This window comes from Vanessa tameamea, chromosome 5 (genome assembly GCF_037043105.1).
Source record: "Vanessa tameamea isolate UH-Manoa-2023 chromosome 5, ilVanTame1 primary haplotype, whole genome shotgun sequence".
In the NCBI taxonomy this organism is placed as follows: domain Eukaryota; kingdom Metazoa; phylum Arthropoda; class Insecta; order Lepidoptera; family Nymphalidae; genus Vanessa; species Vanessa tameamea.
This window is the reverse complement of record NC_087313.1, coordinates 3,930,028-3,948,616: the sequence shown is the minus strand read 5'-3', so window position 1 is coordinate 3,948,616 and position 18,589 is coordinate 3,930,028. Positions and strand designations below refer to the sequence as shown.

General features: G+C 31.6%; 2 protein-coding genes across 5 annotated transcripts in view; one reads left to right on the top strand and one right to left on the bottom strand.

Moving 5' to 3' along the window:
* Positions 1–12,878, top strand: part of LOC113392708 (zinc metalloprotease ZmpB-like) — a 61,019-nt gene extending 48,141 nt beyond the window's left edge. Inside the window, exons 4-8 of the mRNA XM_064220816.1 lie at positions 5,442–5,566; positions 6,948–7,262; positions 7,613–7,802; positions 8,201–8,826; positions 8,869–12,878. Coding sequence (XP_064076886.1) covers positions 5,442–5,566; positions 6,948–7,262; positions 7,613–7,802; positions 8,201–8,826; positions 8,869–12,167 — 4,555 coding nt within the window. The 3' untranslated portion in view covers positions 12,168–12,878. The remainder of the gene's footprint in view (positions 1–5,441; positions 5,567–6,947; positions 7,263–7,612; positions 7,803–8,200; positions 8,827–8,868) is intronic.
* LOC113392766 (zinc finger protein 14-like) lies at positions 12,398–18,056 on the bottom strand. 4 transcript variants are annotated; one of them, XM_026629331.2, is made up of 6 exons: positions 17,768–18,056; positions 17,474–17,595; positions 15,631–15,840; positions 14,899–15,033; positions 14,389–14,460; positions 12,398–13,755 (listed from the first exon to the last, which is right to left on the bottom strand). In XM_026629331.2, exons 1-6 carry the CDS (start codon positions 17,884–17,886, stop codon positions 13,010–13,012), a joined length of 1,404 nt encoding a protein of 467 aa, XP_026485116.2. In that variant the 5' UTR covers positions 17,887–18,056; the 3' UTR covers positions 12,398–13,009. The 4 variants fall into 4 exon arrangements, with proteins under 4 accessions (XP_026485116.2, XP_026485117.2, XP_026485118.2 ...); XM_026629332.2 differs by having other exon boundaries at positions 12,398–13,752; XM_026629333.2 differs by lacking the exon at positions 14,389–14,460.
* Positions 18,057–18,589: the final 533 nt, after the last annotated feature.

Genomic DNA, 18,589 nt, shown 5'->3' with positions numbered 1-18,589 from the left:
AAAGGTACACCTTTCAATAAATTTGAAATTTCCAAAAATCTTTTAACAGCGTAGGCTTACACTATAAACGCTTACAATATAAATCTATTTCCACATTTCAGCTTTCTAGACTGAGTAGTTTTAACTGTGCGTGAATAGTTAAGTTTAGATTTAACTAAATCGTTCAGTAAATTTAACGAGTATAGGTTATATTTTTAAATAAAATGTTTTTAAACCTTCCTTATATTAAAGTTCTTATATACTTATTTTTAGTGCATTTAAAAATAGAACCCCTATTTTTTAAACGGTTTTTCTTTCTTCTATTTGAACAATGTCGAGGTAGAGGACAGTGTCATGTGTCACTTGCTATTGTTTTAAAATTCGCCAAGAAAGTTTTTAAACAGTCAACAGATAAACAGAAATAGCTGTAAACATAATGACTCGCTACTAAGGCGAACGACACATCGCCTAGCCGAAGGCTAAACATACAACTATTACAAGTGTATAATGACCGTTTTAGAGCTTGTTAAACTAATAAAATTAAACTTTAACGGGACCAATGGACCACGTCTGAAAATACATATATCTCGGACTAATTAGCTACAATAAAATTATAAATAGATCGATCTAGAAATTATTACGTTAAATGTTTGCGAAATTGCTTCAAAATATTATTTATTCAATTAGGTTCACTTTGGAATCATCACGTTGTGGACACTACGTGATGATTCCAAAGTAAATTAATATATTTGGATAGGTAGATAGTACCGAGAAGAACCGACTAAAACTCAATAGTTACTCACTTCCTCCATATACAATTAAATTAATTCGTTCTTTTAAGTGAAATTCAGGGAATACAAGCTTTAGACTTTTTATTATCTTTATGGTATTTTATCGAGTAATAAGATGGATTTAGCAGTGATTTCTTGTCATGATATTCAAATGACTACCTCCGTGGTCGAGTAGTGTGTACACCGGTTTTCATGGGTACGCCACTCCGAGGTCCCGGGTTCGATTCCCGGCCGAGTCGATGTAGAAAAAGTTAATTCGTTTTCTATGTTGTCTTGGGTCTGGGTGTATGTGGTACCGTCGTTACTTCTGATTTTCCATAACACAAGTGCTTTAGCTACTTACATTGGGATCAGAGTAATGTATGTGATGTTGTCCAATGTTTATTTATATTATTTATTTATAAATTTATTAATAAGACAAGTTCAAAACGTCTGCGGAATCTTAATTAAAAAACATTTCGTAGGGCACGGTATATGCCCTACGAAATGTGAATTGACTTTGAAGTATTAAATTGCAAGTGTTCCATCGTGATTATACAATGCAGCTGTTTCTTTCAATATATATTAATGTATTTATATCTTTATACAGGATATTGTTGTGAATATTTTGTGACACAACTTTATACCCACTTTTTTTAACCTTTTTAAAACATCGCGAAGATCGTTTTGACTTCGAAATTAATAAAAAAGATTAATGTTGTATGAGGGTCGCCTAAACTATAAGTTTGTTCGAGAAAGCGGTTGCATATTCATAGCAATGGTCAGAAAGAAAACAAAGACAACGACGACCTGAAAGAAATTCAAAACAATGAGACTAGACCACAATGCGGGCCGACGCGACGCGTTGAAATCTTTACAGAATATTCTAACCTCCTTCAGTTAATCATATGTTTTTATACTATGGCTCGACTCGTCTGCTTGTGGAAAGTATGTTTTAAAGTCTTAGCTGTATATATTTTTGAAATTAAAATCCTTTGAAGATAAGTGGAATATTACAAGGTCATAGTTGAATAACTTCTCTATACGTAACATAACATCCGTCACTTAGTTGCATTCGCTCTTTAAACAAGACTTCTTAATAAATAAAAATTCGTGTTTGCAGTCCATACAAATTAAATGATGATTGTAATAAAACTTTGGTGAAATGTTCACCAAAAAAAAATAATTTTCGTAAGAATATTGTCCATCGATATAAACGTCTTATACCCTTTTTCTACCAGTGTGAAGTGTGAACGCTTTGCTGTTATATAATTAATATTAATAAAAGCCTATTTTTATCCAAACTATATAGTACTTTCAAAACATATATCTCGACTTCAGTCTATACATACAAAGGAGAACTGATTTATTTTTCGCGCATTCGGATCGCGGAATGATAGGTATTGATGTTGTGAGAAATGAGTAATATTCCTTACAGTACAAATGTTTATGGGCAGTTCTTACCACTGACCATCATTGGTGGTCCATTAGCCAGTCTGCTAACCTATATGACATAAAAAAGTCGTATAAGTAGTGTACTAATCCATAATTCCATCATCTCATACGTATACAGGTACGCAATTTGTCATTTTGCCAAATTAAGTTTCTCCGTGTGACTCGATAACATCTAAGACAACCTCATAAACAGGATAAACCATCATTTGATTTAAGATTCAAAGTAACAAACACCGTAACTAATGGGTAATGACACCATAGCGGTTAGTGTGACTATCCATTGTGATATTACGCAAGTGAAAACGCGTTTGTATTTGGTCCCATTCATGAATGTCGGATGCGCTTACTCAATACATCTTCAATGGAGAACGAAGCTTTTGATTGATTTAAAAATAACTGACATGTACATAACAGTAATGACATTTTGAGTTTTGTGACACGGAAATATATTTAGAGTCGTTTACAATAATAATGCGTACAGAATTTGTTCACACAAATTTTATTAATAAATAAATATTGGACAACATCACATACATTACAGCTCTGATACCAATGTAAGTAGCTAAAGCACTTGTGTTATGGAAAATCAAAAGTAACGACGGTACCACAAATACCCAGACCCAAGACAGCATAGAAAACTAATGAACTTTTTCTACATAGACTTGGCCGGGAATCGAACCCGGGACCTCGGAGTGGCTTACCCATGAAAACCAGCGTACGCACTACTCGACCACGGAGGTCGTTATTAATAATTTCCATGTAAAGAAATAAATAAAAAAAAAACTATAAAAAGATAATAATTATTCTTTGAAAATATATATATGATAGATGATCTCTGTTATATATTAGTATCCCTTTTAGATATTTATTAAATAAAGAAAAAAATTATCGATTAGAATGATTATAATTGATAAATTATAATTAATAAAATAGTTAAATCCGGATATTTTCACTTTAAGTATATCGTGTCATAAATTGATGATAATTACAAAATCTTAATTCAGCAGCCAATTAATCAATTAAAAAAGGCACTCGGCTGAGGAAGGATGCGCTTTAACCATTAACTACTTTACTTTTATTAAAAAATAGAAACTGACACAGGAAATTGACTTAATTTAAAAATAGATAACAAACCAACGCAATTAATATTGGTGTGAAGGTCCTGTTCTTAATTAACAAGAATTTTAATCGATAGTGTAGAAGAAAGGAAGAAACGATTTTAAAGGACACTGGCACATAAATTCTATTGAATATATTGCCAATAGGCTATAAACCAAGTAACTCAATTACGCAGGTTACGGGGCAGTTTACCCGGATCGCCTAAATCCGGCCCTACTTGTTCTCGTGAGTTTAATAAACACTGGTAAAATATACCATCGTTTAAGAATACATCGATACAGCTGGTTTAAATGGGCATCTTTGTTCGTCGAAGTAATTCTGTATCGTGTAATCACGTGTATCGTGAGTCTTAAAATTATAAATATCTGCATACGTAAATTAACTAACAGATGTTAAAAAAAGTACTTAAAATTAAATTGAATATAAAATGTTTTAAATATATTCATTACTAATTAGTTCTGTTAGTAAGTTTAAATATTTAATTCATATGGAAAATCTAAATTCGCTTCCTTGGTCCTTATTATTACAAATTAGTATACGAGTAGCAAACAGCCACCTACGAAGATCTAAATAGAGGCTCACGTCAAAACACCCGAGGTGTGTTCCAGGCCCTTTGTAAGTAACCGTATGAAAGGACCGCAGGAACAAAGCAGAGAGCAACGACCTCCGCGCACCATACCTGGTTGCAAACGGACATATAATAACACAAGTGTTTTCGTAGGATTTAATATACTACACGTCGAAGTCCTTCCCCGACAATTGATTAAAGTATTTTTTTTATAATAATTGTATGATAATAGCTTTAGCTAGAGCTGTGTACAAACGATATTCTGTAATTTTGTCCATATGACCATCCATTTGTCAATCCCAAATTTGTAAATTATTTCAATAAGGCGCTAATAAAAAAATTTACTTTATCATGTTCTTGTAGTTTATATTGTATATTTTCACTATTTTATCAAACAGAGTAGATACAATCCCGTTACGTGAATTGTCATGTCCTTATTTACGTACAAGAAATAAACATACATATGATAATATAATAATTATAAAGTTAATATCAATCTCGAAGACCTATTTTTAGTTAGCATCCTACTATGTCTTAAATGTCCCAACGGTACTTTGCCCAGCCGTGGGTATTATTTACCTGTTACTTGACTCCAACTGTCATAGTCCATAAACTTTTCTAATTGTTCTTAAAACATTATATTTTTATATATTTTTTCTAACTGTTGAAAATATTTTTTATTAATAGCTCTCGGATGCAACAAAATAAGTTGGTTATACATCTTATATAAACATATAGCAAGTCTGATCAAATGTCGCTTTATACCTAAGCTCGTTTGAATGGTGAATAAGTATTAAAAAAATGATTAGATACACCTTCGATAACCTTAGTTGTTATTGTATACATTTAAACCTTTAAAACGGGTTATAGTATAAAAATATATTTAAAAGAAAATTAAAACACCCGTCCGATCGCTCTCGTTTTTATTTTATTGTTTAAAAATGTCTTTTAACCTCCAAACATTCGTGGCATGTATTTATTTGCTTAGGTGTATTTAATACTATACTCAGCGACATGTATATTCTACAAACATACATAGACACCTTAGCAAACAGATTGTATGCGTTTTATACCTTAATGCGTTTATATTACAATACATTTCACGCATTTATTATATGCAGCAACTGTAAGTTACGCGACTATTACAACACGAGAAATTTGATACTATACGTAGACAGAAAATTGTGTAAAGACTTAGTTATTGAAATTATTTTCTAAGTGAACGTGGTCTATTTATTTTGGTACAATATTATTTTATGAACATTTTTTTTTCAATCGTGTAATTAAATAAGTTTTTAGTCCAAATGGATAAGACCAAACCTCTTCCTGAAGTCCATCAACTCCTCAATAACACTCCAAAAAGTGAACCGGTGTTAGATCAGGAGAAGTACGTATACATTTTTTAATGACAAAGTGTTAATAACTGTCGCTTTTATATACTGCGTACATATTATTTTATAAAATACCATTTTCCATTCGAAGGAATAATCGTAATGTTTGTAAGTTGTATTTGTATCATGTTTTAATAATTATTTTCTTGTTTTTTCCAGAGGCGAGAAACTCTACGTGACCGCTGACAAACGCGGCGAGAAGGGTGGCTGCAAGCGGCCCCTTTGCTGGACGTTGCTCGGACTGGTTGTTGTTGCTATAGTCGCACTCATCGTTCTTGCAGCCAGTAAGTTCAAATATTATATAAATAACTTGACAAGTTATATGTACGGCGAGATACAATTGTTGGTTAACTCTTAATCTTAACTAGGGCGTCGTTCTCGTTTGTCTATGTTCAATAACATATTATCTATAGTTCATCAATGTGTTTCTGGAAATCAAATATCAATTCATAACATTTGTACATAATATAGTATTTTTTCTTCTTTTATCATTAAAATATTTACGAAAGATACATATATATTTATTTAATATCTTAATTAAACTGATAGTCATCGCAATAAGAGGTTTCTCATTCATTTTAATACGCGTTTAGATATATACGCCATTCAAGCAAAGGGTTTCGCTATGAAAAAACATCTAGTTTATTTAACTTTAGTCAATAGGAACTAATCCTAGTGATGATATTACATTCGTCATATTGTGTCTAGACGACCGTGGTTTTTTAAAGTAACAGATTTCAAGGGAATAGTTTTTATTTAAATCGCAGTTATCACAAATGCGCTTACACTTGTTCAGTTCAGTCGCAGTTGACTAGCTTGTGCGGATGTTGACCCCCGAAATGGGTCAGGAATACATCATCAATGCAATAAATATAAAGGACATGAATGAAGGAAAATAATTCACCGACAGTTGAAACGTGTCATTTCTACGTGTCACGTGTTGGGTGCAACAATAACATCATTGATAGACTAGTTCAAGTTTTTGTTAATCTAAAACATAATTTCGAAGTTCCATCCAAGTCCTCGGTAGTATAGTGATAAGTATCCCCGCCTGTCACGCGGGAGACCGGGGTTCGATTCCCCGCCGTGGAGTTACCTTTTTTCGTTAGCATTCTATCTTAAGTAAATCAATTTTTTTATTTATAAATTGAAAGTTAAGTTAACATCCTATTCGTTGTCCATACAAACGAGGAAACTCCGCAAGAATTTTGAGTTTTACTTGTTTTTCGATAGAATTAATAGGTACTTTTTTTCGATTTGTTCTTTATACCCAAAATAATAATATATTTGGAAATTATTTAAAATATAATAATTCAGATAGAATGAAACATGATATCAATCTCAGATAAAATCTAGTGGGATACGCTCCGATAACGCACAGATATTTTAACATGCAATGTGGCACAGTTAAGCTTTTACATAAGTTTAATACGATCGTATTCTTGTACTGAGAAAAAATAAAGGTACCTTTTAAAAAAAATTCTTGATGTGTTACTTATTGTTAATTAAATATCGTAAAATCTTAAGTACATTAGCGAAAAGAATTGATATGCCTACAGTAAGAATATTCACCTACTATAAATAATAATATCTACCAAGTAAAGGATGGTTATCCTATTTTACATTAGAAATAAACTAACAATTAAATATTACTTTTAATTGCAGCTGGCATACTCTTCACCAATTCGCCAACACCCCTCGAGCAGTACAACTCATCGGTCAGTTCCGCGCGTGCGTTTGGCGGCATTACAAGCGATCACAGCCATGATCACGATCATAGCGGCCATCATCACGACCACAGTAACCATAATCATGACCACACCGACCACAATCACGAACATGACCACAGCGACCACGACCATAGCCACGAACAAAAACCAAGCACTTCGCCACTTCCACAGCAAGTTACGGAGACGCAAAGTGACGAAGCACCAGATCTCTCCATTATGTCCGATGAATCTAACGATATGTCTTTGTACGGTAAGTAAAAATACGAATATGAATCAAACAAAGGTCACAAACTATGGAATGATCTTCCGTCCTCGGTACTCCCTCAGTGATACCTCAGTTGTCCTTCTTTAGGCGAGGCTTAAGAAGAGTATTTTCAGCTAGGTGGCTTGGCTGTGCCCCTGGCATTACTGACGCTCATAGACAACGCCACTTACCATCATGGGTCTGCCTTGATTGGCAATATTAAACTCAAACTCAACTCAAAGATTCTAGTACAATTGTTTTATCCAGTTGCAAAAGAAAAAAAAATTAAATACTACTTTTGAATATTATATTTATTTTATGGAAATATACTAACATTGTTTTGTATACTATTTCAGTACCAAGAACAGTCGAAGGAGAATTAAAGATCGACAATGAGATTTTCTTGCCAGCTTTTGAAGATACGGACAGCGAAGACTATAAGGAATTTACACAGGCGTTCAGCGACGCTCTAAAACACGCTCTTTTCGATAGAAACAGTTTAGAAAATGGAGACAACGAGATAGTAGTGGAAGTCGTTCGATTAAGGTTAATAGATATTTTCTATTTAATTTTATCTATGTATTTTATCATAATGGGATAGGAGTTGTTTAGCAATTAAAATTAATACATATATTTATTGCCTGTAAGTTTGCTTTGAAAGCTATGGTCATATCATTTCCTAACAATTATTATTTAGAAAATGGAAAACGAATAGCTGAAATATTTATGATGTACATATTTTCAGCAAATTTCGTCGGATGTCTCATCTATGTTAAATTAGTAGGAATTTACCAAATCATGTGAAGAACAAATGAATATTTATTAATTCCTCTCAGTAATTAATTTTGAACGTGTAATTTTTTCTATAAATAAAAGCTGAAACTAGTAGTTAACTGCTAAATTTTAATATCAAAAATTTCAAACCACTTTTTTCTTAATTGCAGGAAGGGATCAGTCATTGTAACGTATCGAATTCACTGGATACCAAAATACAACACTGAACCCACCGAAGATCTTCTAACGGCGAAAACTTTGAAAACCAACCTTAACAATTACTTAAACACTTATAATAGAATGATAAGTATATATCACGTCGCAGAAGACCAAGAGATACAAACCAAGCCAGTTCTTGATATATGCAAGATTAATAACAATGACTGCGAACATAGGTGCGAATTTGACGATTCTACGCTCGATTTTACGTGCGCTTGTCCACATGGACAGATGATGGATACGAGTTCACCTAAGAGATGTATGCCTATTTTAGACAATTCCGTAACAAAAGACGACCATTCCAAACCTACCACTCAAAGGCAACTAACGGTTGACTCCGCTGAGTACACAACGAGAACAATTTCTGAAGAAGAAAAACCGAATGCTGAATCTGCAAATGAAGCTATCCGTGAAAATGAGTTTGACTGGAAAAAGACACGTCAATATATGCCAGAAACAACTACAGAAACAGAGGCAGATTTGAAATTTTCTCATATATTTGGTCACAGTGATACAGAGATGCCAAAACCGGAACCGAGTCCAGAACATGAAATTTATTCAACCGTAGAACCGTTTTCTTCCAAAGAATCTGAAGAAGAACCTAAAAAAGCACCAAAACTTGTATCTGAATCGACAGAAGATGTTCAACCGGAACCTGAACCTACGGCAGAACCAAAACCTGAGCCAGAACCCGAACCAACAGCAGAACCAGAACCTGAACCTACAGTAGAACCGAAAGCTGAGCCAGAACCCGAACCTACAGCAGAACCGAGTGCTAAGCCAGAACCTGAACCTACAGCAGAACCGAAGTCTGAGCCAGAAGCTGAACCTACAGCTGAACCGAAATCCTTGCCAGAACCTGAATCTACTGCAGAACCGAAGTCTGAGCCAGAACCTGAACCAACAGCAGAACCAAAGGCTGAGCCCGAACCTGAACCTAAGGCAGAACCAAAACCAGAACTCGAGTCTACAGTTGAACCGAATGCTGAGCCGGAACCTGAACCTACATCTGAACCTAAGGCTGAGCCTGAACCTGAATCTACAGATGAACCTAAAGCAGAACCAGAGGCCAGGTCGGAGCCAACAGAAGATTCGAATAAAGAAAGTTCGTCAGAAATATTGCAGTCACGTAATCCCGCAACGGAATCGCCAGATAATACTGAGTCGGTAACCCGTTCTAATTTTAAATCAGAAACAGACTTCCAGCTTCCAGAAAAGTCAACTGATAGCCCAGATATAACAACAATTTTGATCCCTAATTCCGCTGATACTGATGAGAGCAAACAAAATGAAGCAACAGAATCGAAAACTTCGCCTAGACCCATGTTTGATCATCCCACGTTTGATTTAGATAGTTTAATGGGTCTTTATACTACTTCAGAACCAATGCAAACACAAAAAATAGAAGCTGAATCTGGTGAACTTACGAATATTGAAGAAGAAAATAAGGAATCAGTAAACGAAAATACCGAAAATAATGAAAATAACATGGGTAATTCAATGGCAACTACAACAAGGATCTCTATTTCTGAACCTAATAGTATTAACGAACCTTCATATGAACCGAAACCTGAAATTATTTCTATTTTACAACAAAATGAAAACCCAATGGATTTAAACGATACTTTTAGCAACGACTCATCAGTCGATAATGATTGGCTTGAAGCTGAAGAAAATACTACCAGCTTAGTTCCCCAAAGCACTGCAGTAATGACAAATAATGATGGCAATATTAAAGCACCAATGGAAAGCGAAATGAGTGATGAGCGTAAGACAGAGTCGAGATCATCTAAGACCTTGGAAGATCATATAACAGAGACAATGACAGAACAAACAAGTGGAATTACAAACGATGATATTACGTTTGATCTGATAAGGAAACATAATGAAATGTCTTTAGAATCAACTACTAATAGGATGAATATAGAAACAACTACATCTAACTCACGAGAAATGGACGACGATGTTAAGGAAGATGAGTCGAATAAAAATAAAGTAGAAACAACAACACAAATTTTTAGTAATGAAAGAAATGATCAAAACATGGATAATTCAATGAATTTCAATCACAATTATGTGGCAACAAGTACCCAAAGCAACATTGAGAATAAAATGATTATGTCTCAATCGCAAGGATCACAAAGTATTTTAATAAATGAAAATACTCAAACGGAAACGACTACTACTGGAACAGATACAATCGTTCCGAATTCATTGAACGAACAAAATAAAGACTTGGAGAACCGTAAACCGCTAACAGAAACCTTAGAAAAAACTACCGTATCTAGTCAAATATTTAATGACAAATCTTTAGAGAATGAAGGTAAAGAAATAACTTTTGATACGATTAATATGCTATACAATCGTTCATCTAAAGCAATCATGGATAAAGAAAATAACATTCAAGACATAACAGAATCTAATGAGATAACTAAAGACTCTGCCGAAACATCAACTGATTCAGATTGGTTATCTGAATCAGTAACTGAAGTTAATTATGACGATATTATGAAGATTACTGAAAGCGGTGAAGCCACAGATACACCTGCGATTAAGGTAGATGAATTATTGGGTCGCGGAGCTATAAAAGATGATTTTGAACCTGATTACCTAAATAACATGGGATCTAACAGTAGCAAAATATCAGATCAAGATGAGATGATGTATGGTATTACTAACGATTATTTAAATGACGACTCCAGAGTAAAAAGAGTAAATACACAAAAAGATAATTCTGATGGAAGCGGGACATTACATGTTACCGAAGCCATGTTACCAAACAAAGATATCGAATCAAATACATTTGAAACTACAACGATTGGCCAATATATTTACAAAATGTCGGAAAAAAAATTAGATGAGACTGGTAATAATCCAGAAAGTTCAATGACAACTTCACATCCAGCTCCAGTTTGGGAAGAAACAGAGAAAGATATTACGGTCAATGAAGGTTTCAAATCTGAAATGAACCAAAGCGATGATATAAAGGACAACATAAATATAATTACATCCACAATCATGCCGACGACACCAGACGCATTTAAAATTAATGATCAACAAATCATAAATCAATATAATGTCCCAAATACGTCTGATATGAGTTCCCAAAATATCTCACAAGTAAGTAATTTAAATGTTACAATTTATGAAATACCCAATCCAAATGACAACCAATCAACTATTACCACAAAACCTACAAACGTCCAATCTTCTGAATTCATCGATCACGATACTGACATGAATCCTTTCTTGCCAGAGGTTGAGAACAATAAAAGCCTTGTAAAGAAACTACAAGAAGGTCATGACATTGAACCTGCTAACTTAAATGAAACGCAAAACGAGAACGGAGAAGACCATATGAATAATTCAAATACTGTTAGCGATATGGCACATACGAACGAAAATACTAACTCAAATGATCTATCAGTTATACCGCAATTAGTTCAGGAAACTACAACAACCGCAATCAATAATCCCGATGGCATGTTAAATCAACTTTTTACAAATAGCAATTCTCGAGTAGAAGAACCAGTCACAACCGACGCAAATGAAACACCAATTAACTCAATTACCTCGTCTAGCGAAGAACAAACAAGTGAAAATTCTTACAATGATGAAGTTTTACCTATTTCAACATTTTTATTAGACACTGATGATTTAGACACTACGAAGAAACCAACCACATTACCTGTAAATGACCTGGGTAATGGAGCCGAAAAGACAACATCGAGGCCCGTAAATAATGACACTGAATTCCTTAGTGTAGTACCAATTAGTGAGGAAAATAATGAGCAACTGAAAAAAGATTACAGCAGTGAAAACATTCAAGAACTTAATTATATTAGTGATTCACCTGAAAAGAGTGACAAAAGGACAGATGTAAGCAACTTCGATTCTATCTTAAACAACGAAGCGTAGTTCATCCTGTAGTTATGAAAGGGAAGAAATTGTACATTATTGTTACTCCATTTCCTGTGATTTTAAATGCTATAAAATACCAATGTAAATTGATATACCGTTACATCTATTTTCTCGCTAAGATTCCAAATGGTTCTAAGTTTATTAATAATACTAAAGATATTTTACCTATATTGATAAATAATAACTTGTTTTATTAGACTAGTCAAATTAGAAAAAATAAATCAACATGAGGATTTTAGATTATTTATTGCTTCAAGTACGTGAACAAACGCGGCCAAAAATTTAATCATTTAATTATTATCTTCAACGACGAAGAATTAATTTCTTCTTTTTAAATTGTTACCATAGATAAATGTATATTTTATTATAATAACATTGTTTATTTCAATAATCAGTAAATTGACATTTAATTGGGTTCCTCATTATTTTATCTGAATTGTATTAAAGGGATGTTTGTTACTGATATAAATATCCCTTAATATTTAAAATGTATAATCCATGCCGTTATGTGATAATTCCGAATGATAAAGTGGCATTCCATTTGTCGATTAAATAATTTTTAACTTAGTTATACTTTTAGAAGTGAGGTCTGATTGTAAAATAATAATTTTTATTACTGTAGTAATTGTTAACTAAGATATATTTTGTATAATATGGTTGAAAATGTAAAGAAGTGTTGTAAATAAATATAAAGTTAATATTAATAAATATAGTTTTTATTTTTATCTAATCCTATTATAATCGCAACACCTAAAATAGTAAGTATTTAAAAATATATGAATCTATGTAGATTATAAACTCAACATAAACATAACTATTAAATCACAGATAATAAATTACTATGTTGTCATCATTGGTTGTGGTGTTATCTCATCAATTTCTTGAGCCGTCATTTGATGGTCATCTATTGCCATTTTAGCACATAAACAATTCTCACTTATGGTACCACTACCACTCACTATACATTTACCTAACACTGCTTTACAACTATTAAAAGGCACTTGATTCATAATTTTCAATAATTCATCAGTTTCAGTCATTTCTTTTTCTTTTTTAATATTGATACCAATGTCAATTGTATCTTTGAGTTTTATTGCACCATCATCTCTTAATTCAAATTTTGGTAAATTGTCATTTGTATTTTGTAATAAGGGTTCCTTCAAAGAGTTCATATTTTGGACATTAGATGTGGTATTGGAACAATCACAGCCTTCACATGCATTGCTCATAACACTGATATCCTCATAGTTGCTATTGAGTGTTTGCTTATTATTTACCTCAACTTTAAGAGGATCAAAGTTTTCGTTCGGAAGTAATTCATCATAAAAATTGTTCGCATCTTTAATTTGAGCACATAAACAACTATTTGGTGAATTTTCGTTTGCAATACATTTTCCCAATATTGTTTTGCAGTTGCTAAAAACTTCTACGTTATTATAATTATTATTCAATTCAATTTCAATCTTTGTATTTATATATCTGTCTTGAGGCATTTCTGGTATTGGCATACATTCTCTTTCATGATTTGCATATGAAGTTGGTGTTACCATATTTCCGCATTTGGCACAAAGCACTGCTGCATCTGCTGACAATAAACAACTTAATAGGAATACTTTTACTTACTAAGGGTTTTTGAGTGGACTGATGCGAATAGATAGAATTTGAAATGAGCTTGAATTTGAAATTGAACATAGCTCCCTTGACAGAAAGTAAAATCTTGGTGATAGCCGGTAGGGCTTTGTGCAAGTCCACCATACCACCCACTCAGCATATATTCTACCACCAAGCAAAAATACTTAGTATTAAGTAGTAATTCTATTCCAGTTAGAAGAGTGAGTGAGCCAATGTAACTACAGGCACAAGGGACATAACATCTCAGTTCACCAGCTTGGTGATGCATTGGTGATATGAGGAATGATACATATGTTTTACAATGCCAATGTCTGTCTACACATTGCACTTTAAATATAATTTTGAATCATCAATTGACTATTGCAAAGTGCATCATAAACCTTTTTAAATATAGTACATTTTGACTTTTAATCGTTTATGTATTATTTCCAGTATTAGTTACAAATGGGATAACTACAAGACAAGTACAGGTGGTGAATGAACAAATCACATCATAAATAAATCGGATAAGACATAGCAAAATCCTATAGTCGAAAGTGATTTATTCACCTTTTAGAAATCATTATCTGTTTTATAAAGATTTTACCTTTTAATGAGTCCTGAGATCCTGAAATTTCACAGTTCGAATCGGAAGATATGCCACTATCGATGGTTGTCCCTGAAAGAAAAAAGAACATGTCTAAAATTACAGACATATTGGTACTTCCAAAATCCATAATAAATATATAATTATATTGCACAATAATTATAAGCGCATTTGCAATGTTAAGATGGTGAAGTAAGGACTATTCAATGCCAATATCAATGGGTGCAAAAAAAACAAGAATCTGTTCAGGTGCGATTAAGCTAATTTCTAAAATGTCCTTTAGTTTCAAATAAGCTCTTTCCCAAAATGTACCCATAATGCTTCCTTTACTAAATATCCCTTTCCGAAAACAGCTATACACTCCCAATATATTCTATATTAATAATATAAAATTACCTAGAATATTTGAAACCAAGACACATTTTGGGCTTGAACCAATACCGCATGAACACAATGATCATCTTTTGGATTCTCTCCCCATTTAGTCAATAAAAAAATGCTAGTACTAACTGTGGCTTGTGAGATGTTTTTTTCTTGCATATTCTGTAACAAATTTCTTATCACAATCTGGTATGGTACAATACAGCCAATTCTCAGGTTCATGGGTTTTAATATGAGACTTCAAATGATGGGCCTGAATAAAACCTAAAACAAAAATATCAAATGAAAATCTATAAATTTTAACACAACAAATAACTTGGTTGTGTAGTAATTGTTATTTTGTTTTGTTAGTTATAATTTAGAGAATCAAAATTAATTTCACACAATATTTAGTGTGTAAAACAAACAGCCCAGTAATACAAATACATTGACAACATCTGTACATCAAAGGTTAAGGATATGATGACATCTCCTAGATTAAAATTTACATTAGTTCCAGTAAAATGAACTATTATATTTTATGAATTATATGATAATTTATATGATAATTCATTGACTGTCACATAAGAAACTATATGGTAAATTACTGTACCCATAGTCTCATTTTTATTGTTCAAATGCATATAAAAATAAATAATATGTACATAAAGAAATACGGTTTCATACAATGTTTTTAAAATGACTAATTTATAATTGCAGCTTCTTATATTTTATTCAAAGCAATGAATCAGTCTTAGTAAATGTGTACTTACGTACATGAAAACATCTTTATCAACAAAACCACATTCGAACTATTGACACACAATTGCATATTTGTCATACAAAATAATTAGTCATATAATATTATGTTATCGGAGCTACCTTTTCCACAAGTTTTACAATAAAACTGTTTTGCATTAGTGTGTGTTAGCTCATGATGTTTAAGGTGGTGTGCAAAGTTAAAAGATTTTTTACAGTCTTCAAAACTACACTGGAATCTTCTTTCAGCTTTAGGCTTATGTGTCTTCATATGCGACATTAATGCCAAGTCACTTTTGAATTTGGAGCCGCATTTAGAACATTCATATGTACCTGAAATGTTTATATTTTTTTATATTAATTATTACATTCTTTCGTTTATAAATAAAATACATCTACATGAAATACATAGTTCTTCATTCGATAGACTAAATTGAAAGCAGATTAACTCGTTAGGTGCAGGTACTTATAAATGCAATATATATATTCTAAAACATTCTTTGAAATGTTTTGCAACCTTGTTATGAGTTTTATATACAATAGTTTAGTTGTTTTTTCAGTCAGGCATACAAGAAAACATCTGTCATTTATTATATTATTCCAATATCTTATACACTTTGCTTCTGCTACTTATTGCGTGAAATCTTTCTATTTAAAAACTGAATCCATAAAATTGTAACTGCATTAACTCACAATTTAATGTAAAACTTTAATAACTAATTTTGAAAATAACAGATACTTTAAAACCATATCTATTTACCTATATGTAATAGAAAAAAATATGTTTCACATCCTTGAGTTCACAGTATTGGATAACAAGATTAATATGAGAGATTCATTTTAAAACTCCAATGTTAATCTCATAATTAATTTTTAATTAACATATATAAGCACAAATCCATTTTCAAATACATTCATGATAATGAATGGTCACCTTTACCTACAGACATTCATTGTTAATTAATTTCCAAAGAGAATCATAGAAATTTCTGGTATGTTTAATAACTCTGACTCAACCATCAATACATGTAATATATTTTTTTATTATTGAATAAATTACATTAGAAACCAATTAAAAATGTTGGATATTGTATAAAAAATATTATTGTGTGTAACTGGTTATATAGTTGCTTTTGTATTTCTAAAACTAAGAAACTACTTTTTATTAACATGAAATTGTTTGAAGGATGATTCAGCCAGTAATTTATTTAGGCACATGAGACAGATCAAGTAATGTATATAAACTTACAATAATAGTCTGTGTATAAAGTAAATGTAACCACTTAACATTAGGTAGACCATTGTTTACATCTTTTTAAATTTTATTAAAAAGATTTTGTACAATTGAGAGGATATTCGAATGAAGTCAGAAAACTTAATGTTTAAAATAAAATTTGCAACTTTACCAATGATGGTAAAGTTGCAAATTGTACAAACATTAATTTTATACAAAAACAATCAATTATATTAAATAGATAAAAAATGTTTGCATTTGGCATAATATATAAATTTAATTGTATTTTTTGTTAGTATATTGTTGGAAAAGGATAACTACTGAATTTCTTTCTAGTTGTTCTCGGTATAATCTACATTCCAATGTCATGTCAGTTTTACATAACTAGAAACATTACATTTAATAAAATCTTGTATAATGACAATTATAAATTGCTTGTATACATAGATTCTAATAATGGAAATTTTCATTTAAAATTAATTTGATGATAAAAAAAATATTTATAATAATATGATTAGCATTAAAAATGCATATGTTTCAGCAGTTAATGACAATTAATAACAATGTGCTTTCCTCATTCTAGCTAGGATGGCTATTTAATACTTTTATAATATATATTATTTTACAATTTAAATTAAACATTCAATCTATTAATTAAATTTATTTTAACAATAAATTCTAGATTTAAATCAATTAAGAGCAAAATTCTTTCAATAATGATGTAAATCTTACCTTTATGTGCATATTTTATGTGACGCTTAAGAAGAATATCATCGCGAAAATTACGCCCACAGTCAAGGCACGGAACATGTCCTGTCCTTTCATGCTGCTTTTGGTGCCTTCTTAAGGCTGATCTACAAATATTAAAAAACAATAAACAAAAAATTGAACACCTCTTCTTTAAAAAAAACGATATCAATTTAATCATATTGTTAGTCAAACTATGGTTATAGTTATATATAGTCAAACAGATTCACAATATTTTAGTGATAAATTATATTTTAAATATATTTATTTACAACTTACAGAAAACTAAACTTCTTAAAACATTGGTTGCACTCAAATTGTGGAAAATGACTTTGTTCATGTCTCTTTTTCTCGCTTTCATATTTAAACTCTTTAGAACAGTAACAGCACTGCAACATTATAGATAGATCTGCTGATCGGAAAATTCACTGCTTTCAATTTTCATATTTATTGGATTCTTTTTATTATCTTATCACCTTATCATAACGAAGTACAAATTAAAGAGTGTTGAGCACTCAACCACTACGGGTGTCAACAGTCGAAAGTTCGACATGCAAAACATAAATATTGTAAATGTGACAGCTAGTATAAGTGTATTATCTATGCAACTGACAGTCGACTGGCGACAGAGACACTAGACTCTTGAAACATACTACAGCCAATGAAAAACACTTGAATAGCAAAAAAAGTATTTCTTTTTATTAAAAAAAAAAAAAACCTGCGAACTTAAAACCTCTTCCAAATTCCTATGTCTGCAACTATTGTTGCTGATATAAAATCAATAATTCGGTATTATGTACTATCCTTTTTTGTGATTTCTATCGTCAAGTTGCAATGTATAACTTTATTAGCCTAGTATTATTTATATAGCTTGCGATTATTATTATAAATATTCCAATTATTAGTACATCACTAAAAAATATTTTATATAAAATTTGTTACTCAATGCTTACTTAAATTTGTAGAATGTATTAAAACATGATGTATTGTCCCAACTGATTAACAATTGTCATAAAATATACCAGATCAAGTTATACTACATTCTATGTGTATGATTAATATAAAAGTTTTGTCTTAAAAATATTACTGTTTTTATTGTAG

Bases quoted from the DNA above. Each gene is read 5' to 3' on its own strand.
- LOC113392766 (XM_026629331.2), bottom strand. From the start codon at position 17,886: ATGTTGCAGTGCTGTTACTGTTCTAAAGAGTTTAAATATGAAAGCGAG. The intron at 15,841-17,473 runs GTAAGATTTACA...TAAACATTTCAG, and splicing joins CATAAAATATGCACATAAAG to GTACATATGAATGTTCTAAA. The intron at 15,034-15,630 runs GTAGCTCCGATA...TTTTTGTTTTAG, and splicing joins TTGTAAAACTTGTGGAAAAG to GTTTTATTCAGGCCCATCAT.